Genomic DNA, 21,496 nt, shown 5'->3' on the forward strand with positions numbered 1-21,496 from the left:
TAACAACATTTTTAAATTTGAAGGCTGTACCTATAAACAAACATCGGGGGTAGCTATGGGTTCGCCTTGTGGGGGAGCATACGCCAATTGTGTTTTAGCACAATGGGAAAACACACTGCTATTTCAAAACACCATGTTCCAAACAAATGTCGCCTGGTACACTAGGTACCAGGACGACATGTTTATTTTGTGGAAAGGGCAAGTGGGCCTGATTCCTCAATTTATTGAGTCCATCACTAGTTTAACCAACTTTCTAGAATTTACATTCAACTTTAGTCATACGGAAATCAGTTTTCTGGACATTTGGTTGCAAAAAGATCAATTGAATATGAGATTTAAGAGCAGCATCTATAGAAAACCAACATATTCAAATGGCTTTCTGCATTATTCCAGTTGCCACCCGCACCATCAAAAGAGAGCTATTGTAAAAGGGCAGATGGTGCGGGCGGCCAGAATGGTTACAGATGTCCATGATTTTAATGTAGAATGCAATAAACTTACTGAGATGTTTAGTAACAGGGGTTATCCAAGAAAACTGATAGATGAAGTTCTTGAAGAAGTTGAGCACAAACGTAGAATAGGACAATTTAGCCCCATTTTGTCATCCCATTATATTTTCAATCAAACTAATGAATTGGGAGACACTGGTCTAACTAAGGGTAAATGTAGTCAAAAGGACAATAGTCTCAGGTTTCTATGTACTTTCTCTACAGATCATTACTTCATAAGAGAAATCTTAAACAAAAATTGGATGCTCCTTTCAAGTGATAAACAAGTTCAAAGAATTTGTGGTGGCCCACCGGCCATAACTTTTAGGCGAGGGGCGAATCTGAAAACCCTTTTGGAAACTGGTAAAAATAAAATGAAAAGTTCCATGAATGGGATGAGCAAGTGTGGTGGTTGTGGTCAATGTAAATTTATTAAGGAAGGAACTAGTGCCCTAATTAATAACACTAAGTACAAAATTATAGGTAAATTCAACTGCAACACCAGAGCTATAGTGTATGTAGCAACTTGCACAATGTGCCATGCGTTTTATATAGGAAAAACGGAGCGCAAGTTAAAACAGCGCATTTATGAGCACTATTATGCAGTTGCAAAAGGGGACACTAATAATGCACTTGCTTGCCACATCTTGGAATTTCCAAATCATAAGTTTGTCTTTATGGTGTTGCAGAAAGTAGAAGACGCTCCTTACATCGGACCTTGGCAAATTGTTTTGGAAATACAAGAATTATATTGGCAAATTAAAACCGGAGCTACATTTTCCCCAGGTCTCAACGACCACGTTTCTATTACATGTGTTTTGAAAAGGCTTGCAATTAATAGATAAGTTGGCCTTGCTCATTGTATTATATGTCAAGGTGTAGATTTGTTTTAAGTGAGTTTATATCATTGTATTGTCTAATGGTTTAGTTTTACATATTTGGTGGTAACATAGTATGTATTTATGATATGTTTTTTGATTAATTTTATATTTTTTATAGGTCGATTAAATGGTCAGTTAAAAAATTGATTAAAAAATTGGTTAAATGCGCTATTTAGTTAACGCATTTAAATAGTCACATATTTCATTATGTAGTTATTAAGAATAAAAATTCATTATAATAATTCAATTTTAAATAATGGGTGAGGCTGTTTATGGTTTTTTAAGTGAGTATGTTTCTTCACGATCAGTACAATTGTATAATTTTATTTATTTATTAATTATTTTTTAATGTTGTTAATCTTTAGTATAGCATTATTAGTGATGCATCACATATGGAATGCTGTGCAGTATTTCTGTTTAGCAAAAATATTCATTTGTGATTAGTCGGGAACTTTTAAGTTAAGTAATTAATTAATAATTGAATTGAAATGTTTTTTCATTTAGCATCACATGATGCTTTTTAGCTTTAATAGTAAGGGCTGAACGCTGTCACTGTGATGTCTGTCTGCTTTCTGCTTTTTTCTGAGGAAGGAAACGCATAGCCGTTTCCGAAAACACAAATAAAGAAAGTGTGTTAAAAAGGAAAGAATACTTGATATCTGTAGCTGCTTGTGGTTCAAGTTGCGTACAATCCAGTTGTATCACCTCGTTTCTTGTTTTTCAACGGTTTGTGAAGCTTTTGTGTACGTAGCAGTACTAATATTAAAGTGTCCCTTCGTTGACAGGTAGCAGCTGTATTGTGTGTCTATTTTATATTTTTGCATCACATTTTTGGTCCATTTTTCATAAAATTGTGTTTTTTGGCAAATTAGTGACAAATCACTAAAGACTGAAGTTAGAAAATGACAGACATTTGAGTTTCAGATTTTATACCCTTCAGAAAATCCATACTAATGCAAGACCTATTCTATTATCTTTCTAAGTTTATTAGAGCAATATTTAAAAATTGTCCTTATTGTTGGGCCTTTGTCCCACTTCTGTGTATGGCTTTGTCCAGATTTCTTGCTCTTGAGTTTGAGAGGTATGACAAATGTGTCAGGGCCATCACAGTCAGCCAGAGACATTTCAAATTGTGACATACTTGTTACCCCACTCCCCATGTAGTGACTCTGGATGTGTCCAAGCAAGGCAAGGAGTAGTTGTATCTACCTTGGATGGGGAGGACACACTGCATAAATACTACAGTGGCTTTTCATCTGTCCTTGATTTTGCAGAATGGTCTGGTTTCTGTCATATTTTGTACTGTTGATTTATGCTTATTACTCAGATTTATGCTTATTACTCAAAGTGCCTGTTGCTCTGTGTTTTTAAGTAGCAATGCTTTAATGACCATAAGGTAAGCTTGTCTGAGATCGTAAGATGCAAGTAAGCTTTAATAAGCATAATGTTAAAGAATTGCCAACATTGAAAGCCTTTCTGTTGTTGCCATGCAGAGAATACTTGACTAGATAATGTATAAGCCTTGGGTATTAAAGGACAGGATTCCATTATTTTAAAAGCTCATTACACTTGTTGGAGACTTCCAGTCATCTCTACAGACTTTACCCGTAAACTAAACAGAATGCCAATCATGTGTGGTCCATAACCTGTACAGTAATCCTTTAAGCAATGTATCTTGAGCTTGTTTCTTGATTGCTTTTCATTTTTTACTTTTATCATGTTTTCCCCATGAAACAAGTTGTCAGGCAGCAGGTCTTTTGGATAAGAAACATTTTACAAGTGGGGCATCACATAGATTTCTACTTTCAGCATGTTACTTGGTACTTTAATAAAGCTGAATATATTATAATTAGAACTGCAGTGCAAGGAGAAGTGGTTTGAGTTGAGTGCTTCTGGTTTTTCTTATACTTGATTTTGACTGGCATTCCAGTAATGTATTTAAAAAGTAATTTATTTTTTCATGCCTCACAACCTTTTGTTTCCCTCTAGATATTAAGTAAGCTGTCATGCAGCCAATGCATTGAAATATTTTTATTCTTCTACACTTATTTTTGTCTTGATTGGACTTTCATAATGATGCTTTGCCACCCAGGGCAGCGTATTTAATTAAAGTTAGTTTTTTGTGGTTTTGTGCATAGCTCCTCCCCTTTCTGGTTGAACACACCCCCTCCCTTTGACCCCACCCATTCAGCTGTCTCCTGCAGCCCCCCTGTGATTTGAAGTCACCAGCCTCCACTGCCTTTAGGAGTACCCTGGGGAGGAGAGGCAGTGGGGGAAAGGCATATACTGATAGGTTTTTCCAGCTGAAAGATAGGGCGTCCACTTTCCATGCTTGTTTGTGATAAGTCCTTGTGCAGAATCTTTTTAGTTGGTAGTTGTGAGGGGAGGCAAATAGATCTATGTCTGGGCATCCCCATTTCCTTGTTATCATGCTGAAGACTTGTGGATCCAGCTTCCACTCGTGGGGATCCATGAGGTTTCTGCTTAGTTCGTCTGCCAGAGTATTTTTCCTTCCTGGCAGGAATTGTGCCTGCAGACTTACTTGGTAAGTTAATGCTGTGTCCCACAAAGTCATGGCTAGTCTGCAAAGGGGGTAAGAATGTATGCCCCTCTACTTGTTTATATACCATATAACCATGGTGTTGTCTGTCTTTATCAGTAGTTGTCCAGGATGGAGTAGGTCCATGAAGGCTGTCAGGGCATTCTGAACAGCTAGCATCTCTTTTTGATTGATATGTAGATGTATTTGGGTTGAGGACCATGTGCCCTGAATGCATCTTCCTGCCACGTGGGCCCCCCAGGCATAATCTGATGCATCCATTGTTAGTGTCTGCCTGGCTGGGGGTAATGTGAATGGCTGTCCCTTGTTTTGGTGACAAGCCTTGGCCCGCCATCAAAACTCCTGTTGCAGGAAGGGAATGGGAGTAATCATTGTTTCCAGGCTGTGGCAATGTTGAGTCCAAACACTTTTTAGGTACCATTGTAGTTTCCTTATATGCAGTCTTGCACATGGAATTAGTAGGATGCAGGATGCCATGAAGCCCAAAGCCTGCAGAATTTTTCTTTCAGATAACTGGGCTCCTGTTGCCAACATTGTGAAATAGATAGTCAGTTGCCTTTGTTTGTCTGGTGTGAGATAAGCCATCTGCGCAGTTGTATTTAAGCTTGCACCCAGGAATATTATCTCTTGAGAGGGTACTAGTTTTGATTTCTTTTCATTGACTAGGCATGTTAGAAGTCTTTTCACAAATGCCAGATGTTGTAGAAGAATGTTCTTGTTCTCTGCTTGAATTAGGCAGTCGTCCAAGTAAGGATATATTTTTATTCCTCTGTCTGCAGAATGCAATTACTGGTGCCAGGCACTTTGTAAAGACCCTGGACGCAGTGGATAAGCCAAAGGGCAGTGCAGAGAATTGGTAATGCACTGAGCCAGCCTTGAATCTGAGGTATCTTCTGCATGACTGTCTGATTGGGACATGCAGGTATGCCTCTTTTAGGTCTAGAGTCACCAGCCAAGCGTTCTTGCCCAGCATGGGCAGAAGCTGCTGCAAAGTCATCATCTTGAATTTTGGTATATCCAGGAATGTGTTCAGAATAGATAGGTCCAGTATTGGTCTCCAGGTCTTGTCCTTTCTGGGTAGCAGGAACAGTCTTGAGTAAAATTCTTGTCCCTGGTCTTGCTCTGGTTTTTGTTGAATGGCCCCCATGTCCATGAGGGATGAGACTTGTTTTTGTGCCTCTGCCCATTGATTTTTTGGCAGATCTGGCTAGCCGTTTGCCTTTGGCAGGGTATGGAAATGGAACTTGTACCCTTGTGACAAAATATTTCAAACCCGCTTGTCCTGGGTTATAATGTGCCAGTTTTGAGAAGAAAGTGCTAATTTTCCCCCTAAGGGTGCAGCCAGCAGATAAATGCTTGGTGCAGGCAGGGGGAAGTCATTGGGACTGTTTCCTGTATGGTTGTGATTTGTCTTCTATAACTTTGGAGGTAGAAGCACCCCATTGCTTTGACCTGTAGGAACCTTGCACCTGGGATCTTCTTCTAGGGCATCTGGATTTGCCCCTTTGAGGTCTGTCTGACACAGGAAAAGACCAATTCTTTGTAGGCCAGTTTCTACTAAATCTAGGTGGCTGTACTTGTAAAAAATATTTGACCGTTTGCATAGATTTAGCTTTGTCCTCCATCTTCTTTAATACTTCCTCTGCCTTAACACCAAACAAAGTATCATGCTGTAAAGGTGCATCTAATAATTTAACTTTGACATGATCAGGCATATTTTGTTCCTTTAACCAAGCATGCCTCCTAATTACAGAACCCGTGACTGCGGCCCTGCAGGAGGCCTCTAAATAATCAAAACCACATTGCAAAGTATGCTTTCCAACTTGTTCAGCTGCATGCAATAAATCCTGCATTTCCTTGTTTTCTGCACATTCAGAGTTTAATAACATTTTCTGTTTAAGCAATGCCATGACATGTTGCTGATATTTGAGCATATAAAACTGACAGTTTAAGCCCTTATATCCAAGGTAGCAAATGTGTAAACCTTTTTCCCCATCTATCCAGTGCCCTAGAATCTCTGTCAGAGGGGGTAGGATTTTTTGCAGTGGTAGCCTTAACTCCTTTGGGACCCTGTGAAATAGTTTCTGGGTCTGCAGCAAGATTTTTAAAAAGGAATTTATGAGAGTCAGGAACCCTGTAATATCTGTCAGGCTTAACAGGAGCTGGAGGTAAGGAGTCAGGGGGAAGACTAGACTCCGAGAACACATCATCTACAATGTCTAACACAGGTGGGATGGCTAGTGGCCTGTGTTGATGTAGTAAAAGGAAATCCCTGAGCCTCTTTTTAGATTCTGAAAAATCTTGGCTCTCCCAGTGGAAATGCTCCCTCATGGTATGCAAGGTTTTTCTAAACGAATAGTACTCTGGAGGAGAAGGTGAAGTTATAGATTCTTCAGCATCAGAATTCTCATGGGGGAAAGAGAATATTCCTAATCAGAAGAGGAATCAGAAGAAATAGAAACCTGATCTGAAGATTCATAGTCAGTCTCTTGCCTAGGCCTCTTATCAGGAGGGGGATGGGAACCCCTGATCAAGGTAATTAGGTCTTGGGCCATTTTGAGCATCTGTTTTTGGGCATAGAGGCCTGTCCACTTGGCTCTGGAGTTTGTTTCTTTGCTTTAGAAGGTGCTTTAGTCTTTGCCTTTGAAGCTGAGGTCGATTTAATGTAAAGATGTTTAGGTCTGAATACACCCTCAGAAGCTGGTGCCTGCTCAGCGGCTCCGGACCCATCTGAAGGAATAGTGTCCGAGGCTCCAATACCTTGAGTTTCCAGCAGCATGGCCAACTCCACGTGTGAGTCAGTAGCGGCTTGTGACTCTAAATTAGCGGGTGCCAGGGGCTGCGAAAGCGCCTCACTGAGAACCGGCGTCTGGCTTAGGAGAAGCTCCATCATCGGTTTTGGGCCTCGGTTGTCTATCTCTCTCCTTTTCTTTGCATTTTTTGTGAATTCTGGTAGTCGGATGGCTATCCAATGACATTTTTGGATAATTAAATAGACGTCCAAAATAGTTTAAAGCAAAATCATACCGATGCTTAATACTGCGTTGGTTAAATCTAGCACAAAACTGACAACCTGCAAAGTTGTGATCATGGCCTAGGCAAGGAATACAGTAAGAATGAAAGTCCTTATCAGGTATTTGCTTTCCACAAGAAATGCAATTATTAACTTTTTCTGACATCGGTCTGGAGCAAGAAAAAAGTTTCCCCAATGGGGTACTTAGCTTTAATGAAGACTTCGGATCTGAAACACGAACACGAAAATCTCAGGAGTCGGCCGACTGGCACTTGCGAACTGCTTCTGCTTCTGGCACCGTGCGGCAAGAAAGACTGAAGTAAATGGTGTTGGCCATATCTTTTATACCCCTGACGACCTGACATCAGGGAAGGGGCGACAGCAGCCGATGCAGGACCCAGGACTTTGGAATTCAGGCCGACTGAGGGCAACCTGCTAGCAGGATTACCCAAATGTAATGACTGCAACAGTGAAACACGAAGAACATCCTTAAACAACTAGAGTGGCTAGAACTGCCCAGCTTAATTCAATTAAATCAACTCTTAATAGCGCACAAAATTTTGTACCACCCTGTGGATACCCCCTCACTTAAAAATATTATTAAGCCATATAGCAACCTAAGATCCCTACGGTTAGCCGATACACTACTGGTCCAAACCTACAAAGCTAATAACTCTGCTGGTGAATCCCTGTTTGCCAACTTCATTGGCAAAACCTGGAATTTGTTGCCAAACTATATAACTCTACAATCCTCCAAACGTCTCTTAAAAAAAAAAACCTCAAACAGTAGCTCAAAGTGAATGGACTATGCCCATGTACCAACCCTGATTAAGTTATAACCTAAAAGCATATTCTGCAATTATCATAACTTGCAACTACATCACCAAGCTCTGCTTCCAATTTGATGTCTCTTACTTTTAATTGTCTGTCCATGAGAATTGTGAGTCTCTACTAGGGAACACTACTAACCCATTGTATATAATCACTTTGTTTTTATAATTGTTTGCTAACTTCTGTGTAATCTATGTAAGTTTGTCTATGTGGAGCTTTTCTCCCCAGGCCTCCGCTGAAAATGGATATGTATCCAGTCGGACTATCCCAGTAAACAAATGTAAAATAAAAATAAATAAAATTAAAAAAATCAACATAGATTTGAAGGCCTAAAAGTACAACATGTGACAGTCAAAAAGTAGAAAGTGACAGAAACATTACATAAAATATGTTGTATATACTGATGCGAAAAGGGGAAGACAGAAGTTGATTTTTAAAAACACATGCTCAATGGATAGTATAATGGCATCTTAAAACATAGTTTGATTCATATTGTAGCTGTAAACAATTCTGTTGCACACAGCGGATGGTTAGTAAGTGACACATAGGTCATTGTTGATTGGTCTGCTAACTTTTGTAAACACGATTTCTGTATAAAATAGTATGTCAACATTATTCTGTGAGTTGGGGTACTATCTGGAAGTCTACTGTGTAAGAGAGATGGAAGAAATATTGAAAGTATTGGGGAGCATATAGAAACAATACAAGTAAAGGAAGTGTTCTACTTATATATTTGTATGTAGTGCAGTATAGCTAGTTATAATATGGTCTGGCTTCTTAAGGGAAAAGAAATGCTGTTTTCATGGGGTGTAGGTGATATCGTTTTATGGGTAGAATCTTTGGTTTACTTATTTATAGTGGATGCTGTGTTATAAAAGGTAGTGCAGGTTAGTTAGCCTGGGTCAGTGCAGTTATATATCCAAGAGCTAGCTAAATGGGTTTGAGGAGGTTTTAAAGTGGTTTGTTGGCTATAGTTCTGATGTTAAGGGGTATGGTGTTCCAGATTTTTCCTATACAGCTGGACTAAAGAGAATCAACTCCATTATTTGTACTTCTAGAGATGACCATTAGTGGTTTGCTATTAGATCTTGAAGGTATTGGTTTAGTAGGCCTTGTAGAGCCAGAGTTTTCTCAGGTTGGTAGATTATTTGGCGGGCTAAGTTAAGTTGGTTAAGTCTGAGCAGGTTGGGTAGTTCTAGCCAGGATATTTGTTTGAGGGCTAAGCAGTGATGAGTCCTAGAAGTTGAATCAGTTGCAAACTTTGTTTTTGTTGTAACATTTGTCTATTTTGGTTAAGTCTGACTTATTGAGATTGCTAAGTACTGGGGATGCACAGAGAAGTGTGGAAACAAGGTGGGTTCTGGCATGTGGGATTTTGGTGTTATTAGTAAGGTAATTTTTGGATCTGCATAGGGTTCCCAATTTTTTGTGAACTTTTTTATTGTTTGGGCAATATGTAGGTTATACTTCATGTTTTGATTAATTATGACTCCTAGAAGTTTAGTTTGGGGAACTGGTGCAATGGGGGTATTGTTACTAGATACTGTTTTAAATGGAGGAGTTGGATCTGAGCCTTTAGTAGGGTAGAAAAGCATAAGTTTAGTTTTGTTTTGGTTTAGTATGAGCTGTGCACCTAATAACCATGTTTCAACTGCTGAGAAGGATTCCTAAGTTACTTTTCCGAGTTCTTGGAGGGTAGGGGCAGAACAGATTAGGGTTAAATCATCAGTGTATTGTACTAGTGCAGCATGTAGAGTGGCAGGATGAAGGTTATTTGTGAATAGATTGAAGAGATAGATTAAATAAATCAAATTCTTAGAATTGCAATTGCCATATGCTAAGATAGCAAAGGGTTTATGCCTCACTGGATGTGTTTTTTCTGTATTTATAGAACTACAGTGGATGCAGTTATTGCAGGTAAATGTTCCATGTCGATTACTTTGAAAATGAAAATGAGTAGCTGGTTGTTCTTTACAACAAAGCACATTTTTAAATTAGTTGATCTTTTAAAGCTGAAAGATGGTTGTTCAGTGACTGTTATTTGTAGTTGTGGTATTCCCAATGTTTTTTACTTTAGGAGTGTTACTGTTATAGGTCATTGTGAAACTACATTTCTTAGGACGTTCATTAGAAACTCTGATTTGTCATGAACTGTTAAAAAAAGGTCTGGATATTGTGTCACATTTATTTAAAATAACCTTTTGTATACTGTCGACAATATGTGACTTATATCCTTTTTCCTTAATTTCATGTGCTGTAGTTTGTAACTGTAAATTAATTTTGTCTCTTCAGTATTAAGCCTTACTATCCTTAAACACTGATTTGGTACTATATTTTTATAAATGTGTGGTGGATGCATGCTGGTCCTGTAGATAATTGTTCATTCGTATTTCTTTCCTATACATTGAGGCATTTATTTGTTGGAACTCATTTTTACTTAAAGCTATGACTAGGAAGTTAATTGTGGAGGGAGAGAATTCTGTCTTAAAATGCAAAAAATTAGTGGTACCAGTGATGAATACATGAAATTCTGTAAATTCAGATCCTTGCCAAAAAAAAGGAAGACATCATCCACAAATCATTTATAGAACAATATTCCAGATTTATATGGGTTCATATCATTAAATGAGTTGGACCTTTCCTATTGAAACATGACAATGTTGGCATAGTTGTTGGCCACAGGGGTACCCATTGCCACACCTTTCATTTGTTGGAAAAGTCGGTACTGAAAAATGAAAACATTATTAACTAAGACAAGTGTGAGCAGCTCACATATCACATTAATTTTAACCTTTGTAACATGTGAAAACTCAAGGAGGACATTTTTAACTTGTATGAGTCCATACTCATTAGGAATCACTGTAAATAAAGAATCTATGTCTGCGGTAGAAAAGACAAATCATTATAACTGTCTGAGCTGGACCACTCTGCCAGTTGGTGAATAAAATCTTTAGAGTCTTAGTATATGCTGCTAAAAGATGTTTATTGGGTTCAAAATCTAAAGTATTTCAAGATGGGTTCTGTGACCTACCCATGAGATGCCACTATGGGCCTTAATGGTCGCACAGTGGTGGATTTGTGTAATTTAGGGATTCCATAGATAAATGGAATTTTAAGGTCTATTGTACGCAAATATTTATATAATTCATCATCAAACCGTCTTAAAGAAAACATCCCCTGTAGTTTTCTTGAGACCTCAGTGGTGATCCCATGAATTACTAATCGGTCAATCTATTTATATTTATCTGTTTTAAGTTGGCGGTTCATCACATTAACATAATAATCTGTGTCCATTACCACGGTTCCACCTCCTTTGTCAGTCTTTTTACTTGCTATTTCCTTGTTATTGACTAAAGAATGGAGTGCTTCAATCTCTGCTCTTATTAAATTAAAGAACTTGAAACATCACCAGTCTTGCTTAAATTACATATTTCTTGTTCTCAAATGCTGATACTACTGAGTTCTGCTTTGGCAAGCAAGTACTACTTCTTGTAAGTACATTTTGTGTATATTCTGAATTGCCAAATGTTATTTTAAGGTTTAACAGTCTAGTGAATTGTTTTAGTTGTAACAACTTAGCTATATCCATTTGCTTAGCTGGTATGAAGTTAAGATCCTTAACTAACAAACAGTATTCATCACTGGTTAAAATAGGAGGAGAAATATTAAATACTGTCTTTGTTCTTGGTGTCAGGCTTTCAGTTGGATTCATGTTATCAGTCCCACATTCTGCTATTGCCCCTGTAGCTCCTCTTCCTTGCCTGTGATTCTATGATTGGTAGAGGGTTTCCCCCTAATACTGACACATTATTAGCCTCTACAATGGTCACACACTGTTCAGTTTGTGAACTCTCATTCATTACAGTTTGACACTGGGTGTCATGTGCTGATTTTACTGGATTGTGTTTACGCCAGGAGAAAACTCTGCTCAGTTTGACGTTGGTGATGTCCCATCATAGTTTCCTTCTTTTAGTTTCTATCAGCCTCTGTTCAAAGGCTAATATTCTGTCAATCGTTTCCTGCAACAGGGTAGAATGGCCATTTAGTTCAATCTTGAAAAGTAAATCTGTACGAATACTGTCCACATCTTCTTTCAACTGTCTCTTTACGGGCTCAAGAACACAAGCATCATTTCCATATATCAAAATGAGCAACTCAAATTAATGAGTTAACAGTGTCTTAACAAATCTGGATAGGTGTGTCTATAAGAATGCATTTTAAGAATTCTGAGCCCTTGTGGCACAATTTCACTTTGTAAGCAAATATTAAAGCTTAGGTGGTGCCACTGTAAATGCCTGAAAGTCAAAGTTATTTGTTCACAACATTGGATTTTATCACAATACTGATCTAGAAAATTAACATGTGAAAGTGTACTGTTATTGCACTAGTGTGGTTTGGAATTTTATATCTTTGTCTACCTTCTTGTATTTTATTTTAAATATCTTGTTTTTTTACAGAACTCTATGTGAAGTGTTTGTCAGCTTTGGAACTCAGTAAATGTACATTTAAGCTGGTCATGGTTCAGTACATGGGTTGTTTTTTTTTATTTGACACAGTTGGGGGTGCAGGGGTAGAAAATAACACAAAGGTTAACATTCAGCTATCCCCTGTAATTCCATCAGACAGAGCCAGTAGGCCAGTGCCAACCCATTCCAGTCAGCCCTCAGATATTGGCCACGTGGAGAGTGAGACAATCAGGGTAATGTGGTTACTGTGTCTTCCTGTGCTACTTGACATATGTTTAGGGCAATCATAAAGGTGCAAGCACATTCCAATAGGTCCTCCAGAGAAATGCCTAGAGTTGTAGATGGAACACAGGCTGACATGTTTATCTCCTGCCACTGTGTTGGTGATTCAATGGATCAGATGAATGGCAAGTTGGAATGGGTGGTCTCTGTAATGGAACATCTGCTGTGAGGGGATGGCATCTATGTGGGCATAGGTCAGCAACATCATCTGATATTAGCCAACATAGCTCTGCCCAGATCACAATCCCACAGTGGCACAACTTCCACTACTCCATCAGTAGCTGAGGTATTCACAACCAGTCATAGCAGGTCATGGGGTCATGGTCCTGAGGAAGCTCATCCGGCAGTCATCACTCATATTCTGGTAGCAGCAGTGCATCTGACCATGGGCATGGACATGCCAGTGCAACTCCTGGCAAAGCCAGTCCTCATGGTCAGGTATCACAGTGATGAATTGCCACCTCCACCATGCACAGCTCACACCTGTCTGGCATACCAAGATTTAAAGATAGCACAGAGCTTGGCTGTGTTCCTGCAGACACTCACATACCAGTATCACCTGGAGGGACCATACAGACACACACACACAACAGTTACATGGTTCAGCCATGAAGCTTAAATCTCATTTTGTCTCACTGGCCATTTGTTACTTTATCCAAATGTCTGCCTGCTTCTCTTTCCTACTCACATGCACTCACTGACCTTTTTGTGTCAGCTTAGGCTTCCTGCCCCCCTCACAACACCTTGTGCAAGTGATGATAACTGTGCTATATCCTTGTTTTCTATCTTTTGGATTCAGGGATACATAACATTTATATCTGATGCTCAGTGTGCATAACTGACTTAGTGCTTCGTACATCTGCACTTGTGATGTTGTTTTAGTAATTGTACTTTTGACATATTTTGGTCTGAGAAAGTTAGACAATTGATAGAATGCAAACATTTATTTGCATCAGTATTAATAATCTTCAGAGGGCTGTGAAGTCTGAAGCTGAAATGTGTCTCGTTAATTTTCAACTTTTCTATTTAATGATTTTCTAGTACAAAAGTATGAGGCCAAACTGAGGACATTTGATGACCATCACTACATTTGAGAGGTATGGATGTTTGATACCCAAGTCCTATTACTTGGTAGAGGACACGTATTCACATAAGTCTCTGCTCCCACATTAACATTGTTGCTGTACAAATTGCCCACCTTTTACTTGTTTCCCATACGAAGTAACAATATGCAAGGATATCCAAGGATACCACCGATACACAGAGCTGGAGACCAAAGGCTTAATAGTACAAAAATAAGACAAGTTGACCTAGGTTTCATCCTGCTGTAATGTAGGATGTCTTCAGAACTAACTTTTAAAGTTCTCAACCCCTTTTATATACACTCCCACCAATTAATCAATTGACTTGTTTAAACAATTGTTAAGCACACAAATCAAAATTTAAAAAATTTAAAAAACTTAACTGAATATTAAACACATTCCATATGTTAATAAATGAATACATTCAGTAAATATCACATAATAATATAATGTAAAATAAAAATACTTGATATATAAAATATATATGTATTATATCCATTATATATTCATCCCAAAATGTGTTTTAATTTTAAAATAGGGGCTATACTTATACTCTCATTTATACCGGGAAAACAAGCGGCATTCAAGCACAATTGCCACTGAAGTTCAGCAATATCCAGATGGACATCCAATACCCTACCCTGTCCATCTTTAACAATTTGCTGTATAATACAAAATTTAAAACTATGCCCCTGACATTGGGCTATATGCCTAGCTAACACATTAGTCTGTCTAGCATTTTTGATATCCGACAAATGTTTGTGAACTCTTTCTCTAAGCCGCCTATATATCTTCCTGATATAAAATGCCAAACACTGATGGCACTTAGCCAAATACACTACATTATGGGATGAACAATCATAATGCCCTTGAAATGAAATATTACATCCATTCAATTTCATATTATTCCCAGTGGTCATAAAATACTTACAAATGTTATACCTACCACATATAAAATTTCCAGTAGGCCTATTACTAAATGAATTAAATTTGGGGTTCCCCATTTCTAATATATTTTTAAAAGCCCTATCCTTTCTACAAACGCATCTGGGACTCTTCCCCATTCTTTCCTCTACACTCTTATCAATTTGTAACAAACCCCAAATTTTAATGACCGCTTGGGTAACCCAGTCAGCGTCTTGGTTGAATGCATTTAGAAAAATCAACCTGTCATGAAATTCTACTTGTTGTTGATGGTTAAAATTTATATCTTCATTTTCGTCACAGGGAATCCCATTCAAGATGGCCATATTCTCTTCCTTATAATTTCTTCTTCAATATCCTTACACAGTTCAGGGGGATATCCTCTCTTAATAAACATACCCAAAATAAATTCCATCTCCCTTAAAAAATCCTGATTATTGCTAACCATCTGGGCAGCCCTCACCATCTGCTATTTAACAACAGATTTCTTTTGATGGTGAGGGTGCCAACTATTATAGTCTAAATAGGAATTTGAGAAGGTTGGTTTCCTATAAATACCGGATGTCAACACCAATACATTTTTGTCAGTTTTTAGTTGAACATCCAAATAGGAAATTTCATCCCCACTATACTCATAGGTAAAAGTTAAAAAAGTCACTGTTTGATTAATATATTCAAAAAGTTTACATAGAATATTTTCATCACCTTCCCATCCGATAAAAATATCATCCAAAATCTGTGTATAGTGCTTAATATAAGGCCCAAATACACTTGAAAAAAATATACTCCTGCTCCCAATATGACATTAAATAGTTTGCATATATGGGGGCACATGCTTCCCCCATAGCTACCCCAGTTGTTTGCTTGTAGTAATGTCCTTCAAAAAAACAGGAAATTATTGACCAAAATTGCTTCTAACAATGAAGTGAAAACATTTATCTGGTCCTGGCCATATAACTTGGTCTTCAGTAATTGATGTTCTAACCACAGTAGTCCTTTCTGATGAGGTATCATTGTAAACAAATTAGATACATCTATTGTAACCAACTTAGTGGCTTCAATAATCTTAACCCCATTTAACTTCCTTAAAAAATACCAGGAATCCTTAGTAATGTATGAAAAGGTTCTTAAACCTTTTTGTAAATGATGATCTAAAAATTTACTGATAAAACAAGTCTTGCTACATTTTCCATCAACAATGGGCCTGAACTTCAAGTTACTTAGCCCCTTATGTATTTTTGGTATACCAAAAATATTACTTATCATAGGGTAATCATTTTTAAGTAACTATGAGTAGATTAATTTATCTGGCCTGATATAACATATCATCAAGCATTAGATCTAGCTTGTGGTATGCTATATGAATTTCGTTTATACTAACTTCAGTGTATGTGTCCTCCAATAACATTGCAGTCATGCTGTTAATATAATCATTTTTATCCATTACCACTGCACCATTGCCTTTATCAGGCTTCATCACATGAATATCTTTGTCGTGGGCTAATTCAAAAAGCAACTGTTTTTCCTCCAAAGTCATTGTTACATCAGTATCATTTTTAACATTATTTACCTTCTTATACCCATCCCGAATGTCAGTTTCATATATTCTTTCATAAATTCCAACTAAATTATTATAAGGAGGATTAAGCTTACTTGGCTTGTTTAATTCGCTTCTCTACTGGTTAAATGCCCCTTCATTGAAACCCAATTTAAGGTTAATTTTTCACATAAACAACCTTAAATCTATTAAAATTTTAGCCAGGTTCCCCCGTCTACTAGGTACAAAGGTAAGCCCTGTGGATAAAAAATCAACATGACCAATATCTACATCCTTTTTAGAATAGTTATAAACTTTGTAATCACCATTACTATTTAAAATAACATTAGGTTCATTAGAAATTTTTGTTGCATCAGTCAAGGCATTAATAACTTCAATCAATGTCCGCACTAGTATCATATATTATTTAAATACCTTGATCAGTTTGGACATTAGAAACCCCCCCATTACACGCTTTAATACTTTCAATATTTTGTGATTCATCACCATGACCAGTAATATTTATCAATTCCCCACAGTCTTTAACACTCACTTCAGTATAAGCACATTCAGTAGTTGTTTCATAGGTTGGTACTAGGCTATTGCATTCAGTAGTTGTTTCATAGGTTGGTACTAGGCTATTGGCCCTAGGGCCTATACAAGCCTCGCCATAACAATTCCCTGGCTATTTCATCCCACACTATTTACTTCCCTGGACCCCTGACTAGCAGGGGAACTGATGTGATCCCTGGGGTGAATTTCCTTTCTCCCATCCAATCAGCAAGGTTCCTTTTTAAGAGGGCCAAAGAGGTGCTCTGCTTGACATGTATGGGCAGTCTATTCCAGAGTCTGGGGAGTCTCTGGATCAGGAACCTATCCCTCAAGCATGTTTTTTTTATTTTGATGACAAGGTTTAGATCCCTGGAGTGTGTGGCTCTGAGGGATTGGGATATCTTTAAGTGTAGCATGTCCAACAGCTCTGGGTTTGACATAACCTTGTATGTTAAGCAGAGATTGCCTCAGAATAGACAATATGCGACAGAGTATAGCTGGAGTTTTTTAAGGTGGTCAGCATAGGGCATCTGCTTTAGGCCTGTGATTCTTTTAGTGAGGTATTTCTGCAGCATTTCCAGTTGTTGCAGATGTTTTGAGAAGTACAGACCAAATGGGGCATTGTATTCTACAATGGGTCTAATGAGGGATGAGTACAGAGAGACAATGACCTCCTTTTTTCTGGATGAAAAGCCCTTAGTGATGAAGTGTGTCACATAGAAGGATTTCCTGACTGTTGTGGCAATGTGGTTATTGAAGGTGAGACCACTGTCCACCTGTGTCCCTAAGTCTCTTATCACACTTTCGGTGTTTAGTGTACTGCCACCTATGTGGTAATTCATGGGTACATGTTTTTTCCCAAAGGGGATAACTATACATTTCTTGGCATTGAGCTTGAGTCCATGGCTCTGGCACCAACCATCTGTTTCTGTAAGGCCCTTTTGTAGAGTGTCGACATCATTTGGGGATTCAATAATGGCTCCCAGTTTGCAGTCATCTGTGAACTTTGTTAGCCAGAGTCCCTTAGTGCTGGCCTGTGCTTCAGAGAAGTAGATGCCAAACAAGAGAGGTCCCAGGACTGAACCCTGAGGTACTCCACTTGTCACTTGTCTAGAGCTGGATTTGGAGTCAGCTACTTTTACAGTGTGGGTTCTGTCAGTAAGCCAGTTGGCAGCCCATCAAGTGACATAGGGATTAATGCCCAGCTTAGTAAGTTTATCTATGATTCCAAAGTGGGGGATGGAGTCAAAGGCCTTGGCAAGGTCCAGATAGGCTGTGTGGACTGCCTTACCCTCGTCCACGGCTCTGGAGACTGATTAGAAGAAGTCAATCAGGTTCAGGAGACAAAATTGGCCCTTCACAAACCCAAACTGGGTGGGGTCCAGTGTTTTAAGGTTGCCAATGTCTTTGTTTATAAGTTCCATGGTAATATGTTCCATGGCCTTGCAGATCAGACTTGTCAGACTGATGGGGCTGTAGTTCCCAGGATCCAAGGTGGATTCCCCCTTGTGGAGTGGGATAACTGTAGCTGTGTGCCACTCAGTGGGCATGAAGCCTGAGGTGAGGGTATGATTAAACATGACACTTAGGTGAGGTGCCAGTTCATTTTGTAGTTCATGTAGTACACAGCCCGGGATGTCATCTGGTCCCATGGATGCTGTATTCTTAGATTTGGAGAGTGCGTTTTTTACCTGTGTGGCCGTTATTACTGGAATTTGGCAATCTTCCTGTATTGCAATGGGCCATTTAGGGGGTGAGAGAGGGGTGAAGTTGGCACTGAATCGACCTGCCAGGATATTGGCAATATCCTTGGGATCAGTATATTTAATGCCATTCTGTTGTAGCTTAGAGCAGATCTGAGCATTGCCATTTAGATTCTTGACTTAGTTACAGAATGCCTTGTGGTTGTCTTTGGAATCTTTGGCAATTTTATTTTCATAACTAGCTTTGGAGGATTTTATGAGGGATCTCAGCTTCTTACTGAGGCTGGTAAGGGAGTTTTTTTGCATCCTGGGATTTTCCTCTTTTCTGCAACAGTTTCTTCCTTTTGTTGTAAAGTTGTTTATGGCAGGGGACCACCAGATTGGCTTCCTTTTTTTGGAGGAGAGCATATTGGTTCTATTTGGGATGGCACGATTCATGCATGAGTGGATGTGCTCTTACAGTGCCTTAGTGTAGGACTCAGCAGTCGAACCTTCAGTTCCTTTCTGCACTGGTGTCATGAAGTTTATAACTTCTGACTTGAGTAGCATGAAGTTGGCTTTGTAGAAGTTTTTTATGGAGGTTTCCTTACTGGGGGTGGGGGTGGACATTAAGGGTGATTAGCTTATGGTCTGACCTGACCAACCAGGGGGTGACCATAGGTTTGGAGCATCGATTTCCCATGTTGGTAATGACCAGGTCTAGGATATTGGAGCCCCTGGTGGGACTATGGATTAGTTGATCCAGGGCATTGGAATTTATGAATTCCAAGAACAGTTGGGCAAAGGTGTTGGTACACAAGTAGTTTTCCCAGTTAATGGCAGGGTAGTTGAAATCAGCCAGTATTAGGGTGTGTGTTTGTTTGTATATTAATATTTTCCAGTATGTTTAGAAAGGTGTAGTGAGAATCTTGGGGCATGGTGGAGGATCTGTAGCAAGCTAAAATTTGGATTGCAGTCTTACCTAGTGTTAGTTGCACCTGGAGAATTTCAGATACATTGTGTTGGGCAACTAACCTGTGGTGTGAATATCCTTGGTGAATATGGACACTCCACCACCTTTAGTGTTTCGATCCTGGTTTGCTGGCCAAAAAGTGTGGTAAGACTTGTAGCCTGGTATTGCAGGGGTGCACTCTGGAGCCTTGAACCAGGTCTCAGTTACTGCACAGATATTGATGTTCTCCATTTTTAGGAGTGTCTCGAGAGAGTGCATTTTGAGGTTTAGACTTCAAGCATTGAGTAGCATTACCTTCAGATTTTGCATGCTTGTACCTGTTACTGTGGTGGTTTTGTCCTTTGAACTTTGCCTAAAAAAGGCACTATAGGGGTGGCAAGAGCCTTTGCCAGTAACCTGAATCCCAGGGGTGACAGGTGCAGACCATCTCTGGCAAAGCATCGTGGTCTGTCGATCATGTTGTCCCAGGCAGACAGATACTGGATCCCCTTTGAATGACACCAGAAGTTTAGCCAATTGTTGAAGTCAATAATTTTGTCCTTATATTGTGGTATCCTTCTGGGCGAAGGCAGTATGCTACTCAGGGCTAGGGTCATACCTGCCTGGGCCACATGATCCAATAGCTCTTCCATGTCTCTTTTCATGTAGTCCAGGGAGGTACTTCTCAAGTCATTCACTCCAACATGGACAATGACAGAGTCATATTTGTACTTGTTGTGGAGTGACTTGAGTACATGAGTTATGTGGTGGATCCTGGTACCTGACAGGCAGCTCACTGCAATTTTCTCCTTGTTCAGCCTGGAGAGTGAGGCATCAGTGTGCCTGACTATAGAGTCACCTATGACTAAAGTGTTAGGTAAGTTGTCTTGCCTTAGGGGCTGTTGCTGGGTGGCACACTGGTGTTGTGAGCTATGTGACACTTTGGTTGTGATTGGTGTTTGCGTTTCAGCTTCGGAGGTCCTTGTTGCTTGTGCAAGTTACAGTTAAGGGCCTCCGTATATGTGGATTTAGTGTTGCTATGTGTGGGTGTTGGTGTGAGTTTAGAAGGGCTATGTGTTGCTTGAGGTGTAGTGCAGGTGTTAACCTTCTCCTCTTGACTGTCTAGCATAATCTTGGGTGGAGAGAGCTTTGCTTCCATTTGGGCTATGTAAGTGCATCTCTCACAGGTTGTAGTGTTGGGTGGTAGGAGAAGATTGTTTTCTGTGTACATGAGGCATTTGCTGCATTGCACCAGTATGCCCAGATTCACTAGGTGGACAGGAGAAATCATCAGATGCTGACCCTTGGACATGCCTGGTTTGGTGCTTTTTTTTTTTTGAAAAGTACAAGGAGCTGTTTTCCCTTACCTTAGCAAGGTACTTTGCAATTATAGGCTGTTTAGTGCCTGTGATTAATTTCTCTTTATTAATAAGGAGAGTTGAGTGCTTGTATCTGTTTAAGGCTTCCTATTGCTAGATGAAAAAAATGGTTTATCCTAAACACTGCAGTGTGCACTACAAGTCAGATGTGAAAGTAGGTAACTTAGGTTTTACCTGTCTTAAAAAGTTAATTTTTAGTGGAGTCACTATATTTAAAACAGCAAGATAGATTGAAAGGGGTGATCACTTTTGTATTTTCATAAATCATTCCAGACTCATTAACTGTGCCAGTTATCTGCTTCAGTAACAAAGTTAATAGCTGTATTATATATAAATTCGTTAGTCAGTGTCACATAATTTAACTACTTCCTTTTAAGAGACATACTGTACCAAATTGTGTAATTCGTTCTCAGTTACATTAGTTGATTCACTATCTGCACCACAAGTTGATGAAACAACAGTTCCAGATGTTAAATTATTGTTAATATTGTGTCTATAGTCAACAGAAATCACTGTTACTGTTACTGTCTTAAATATTTGAGATACAAGTCTCATAAACACATTCAATAGTGGATCAGATACAATGCCCTGTTTTATCTCCTCCATTGGTTGGAGTACCCATTGGAGTGATAGTTCCATTTGGGTCTGGCTCCTTGCTCCACGTACCACATTTTGTCTTCTCTTCTCATTGGATAAAGTTCCCGTCCCTTGTTCTGCAATCTCTCAGACTGTCTTGGCCTGCCTTCTAAAGGCACCGCTGTCTGCTGTTGGCAAGATATATGGGGTTGTGATGTCACTTCCCGTTCACCTTCTTCATTCCTGTTGGCAGACCCATCCTGATTACCATGGGGTTGTTTGATGTCCTCC

The 21,496-nt window shown here is 39.1% G+C and overlaps 1 protein-coding gene across 1 annotated transcript in view; it reads right to left on the reverse strand.

Annotated features, from left to right (window-relative positions):
• Nucleotides 1–14,853, reverse strand: part of LOC122797923 (zinc-binding protein A33-like) — a 39,399-nt gene extending 24,546 nt beyond the window's left edge. Inside the window, exon 1 of the mRNA XM_044066442.1 lies at nt 14,703–14,853. Coding sequence (XP_043922377.1) covers nt 14,703–14,853 — 151 coding nt within the window. The remainder of the gene's footprint in view (nt 1–14,702) is intronic.
• Between the last annotated feature and the right edge of the window lie 6,643 nt (nt 14,854–21,496).

The sequence above is a fragment of the Protopterus annectens genome, chromosome 3.part1 (assembly GCF_019279795.1).
Source record: "Protopterus annectens isolate FY-2018-M chromosome 3.part1, PAN1.0, whole genome shotgun sequence".
Lineage (NCBI taxonomy): Eukaryota > Metazoa > Chordata > Ceratodontiformes > Protopteridae > Protopterus > Protopterus annectens.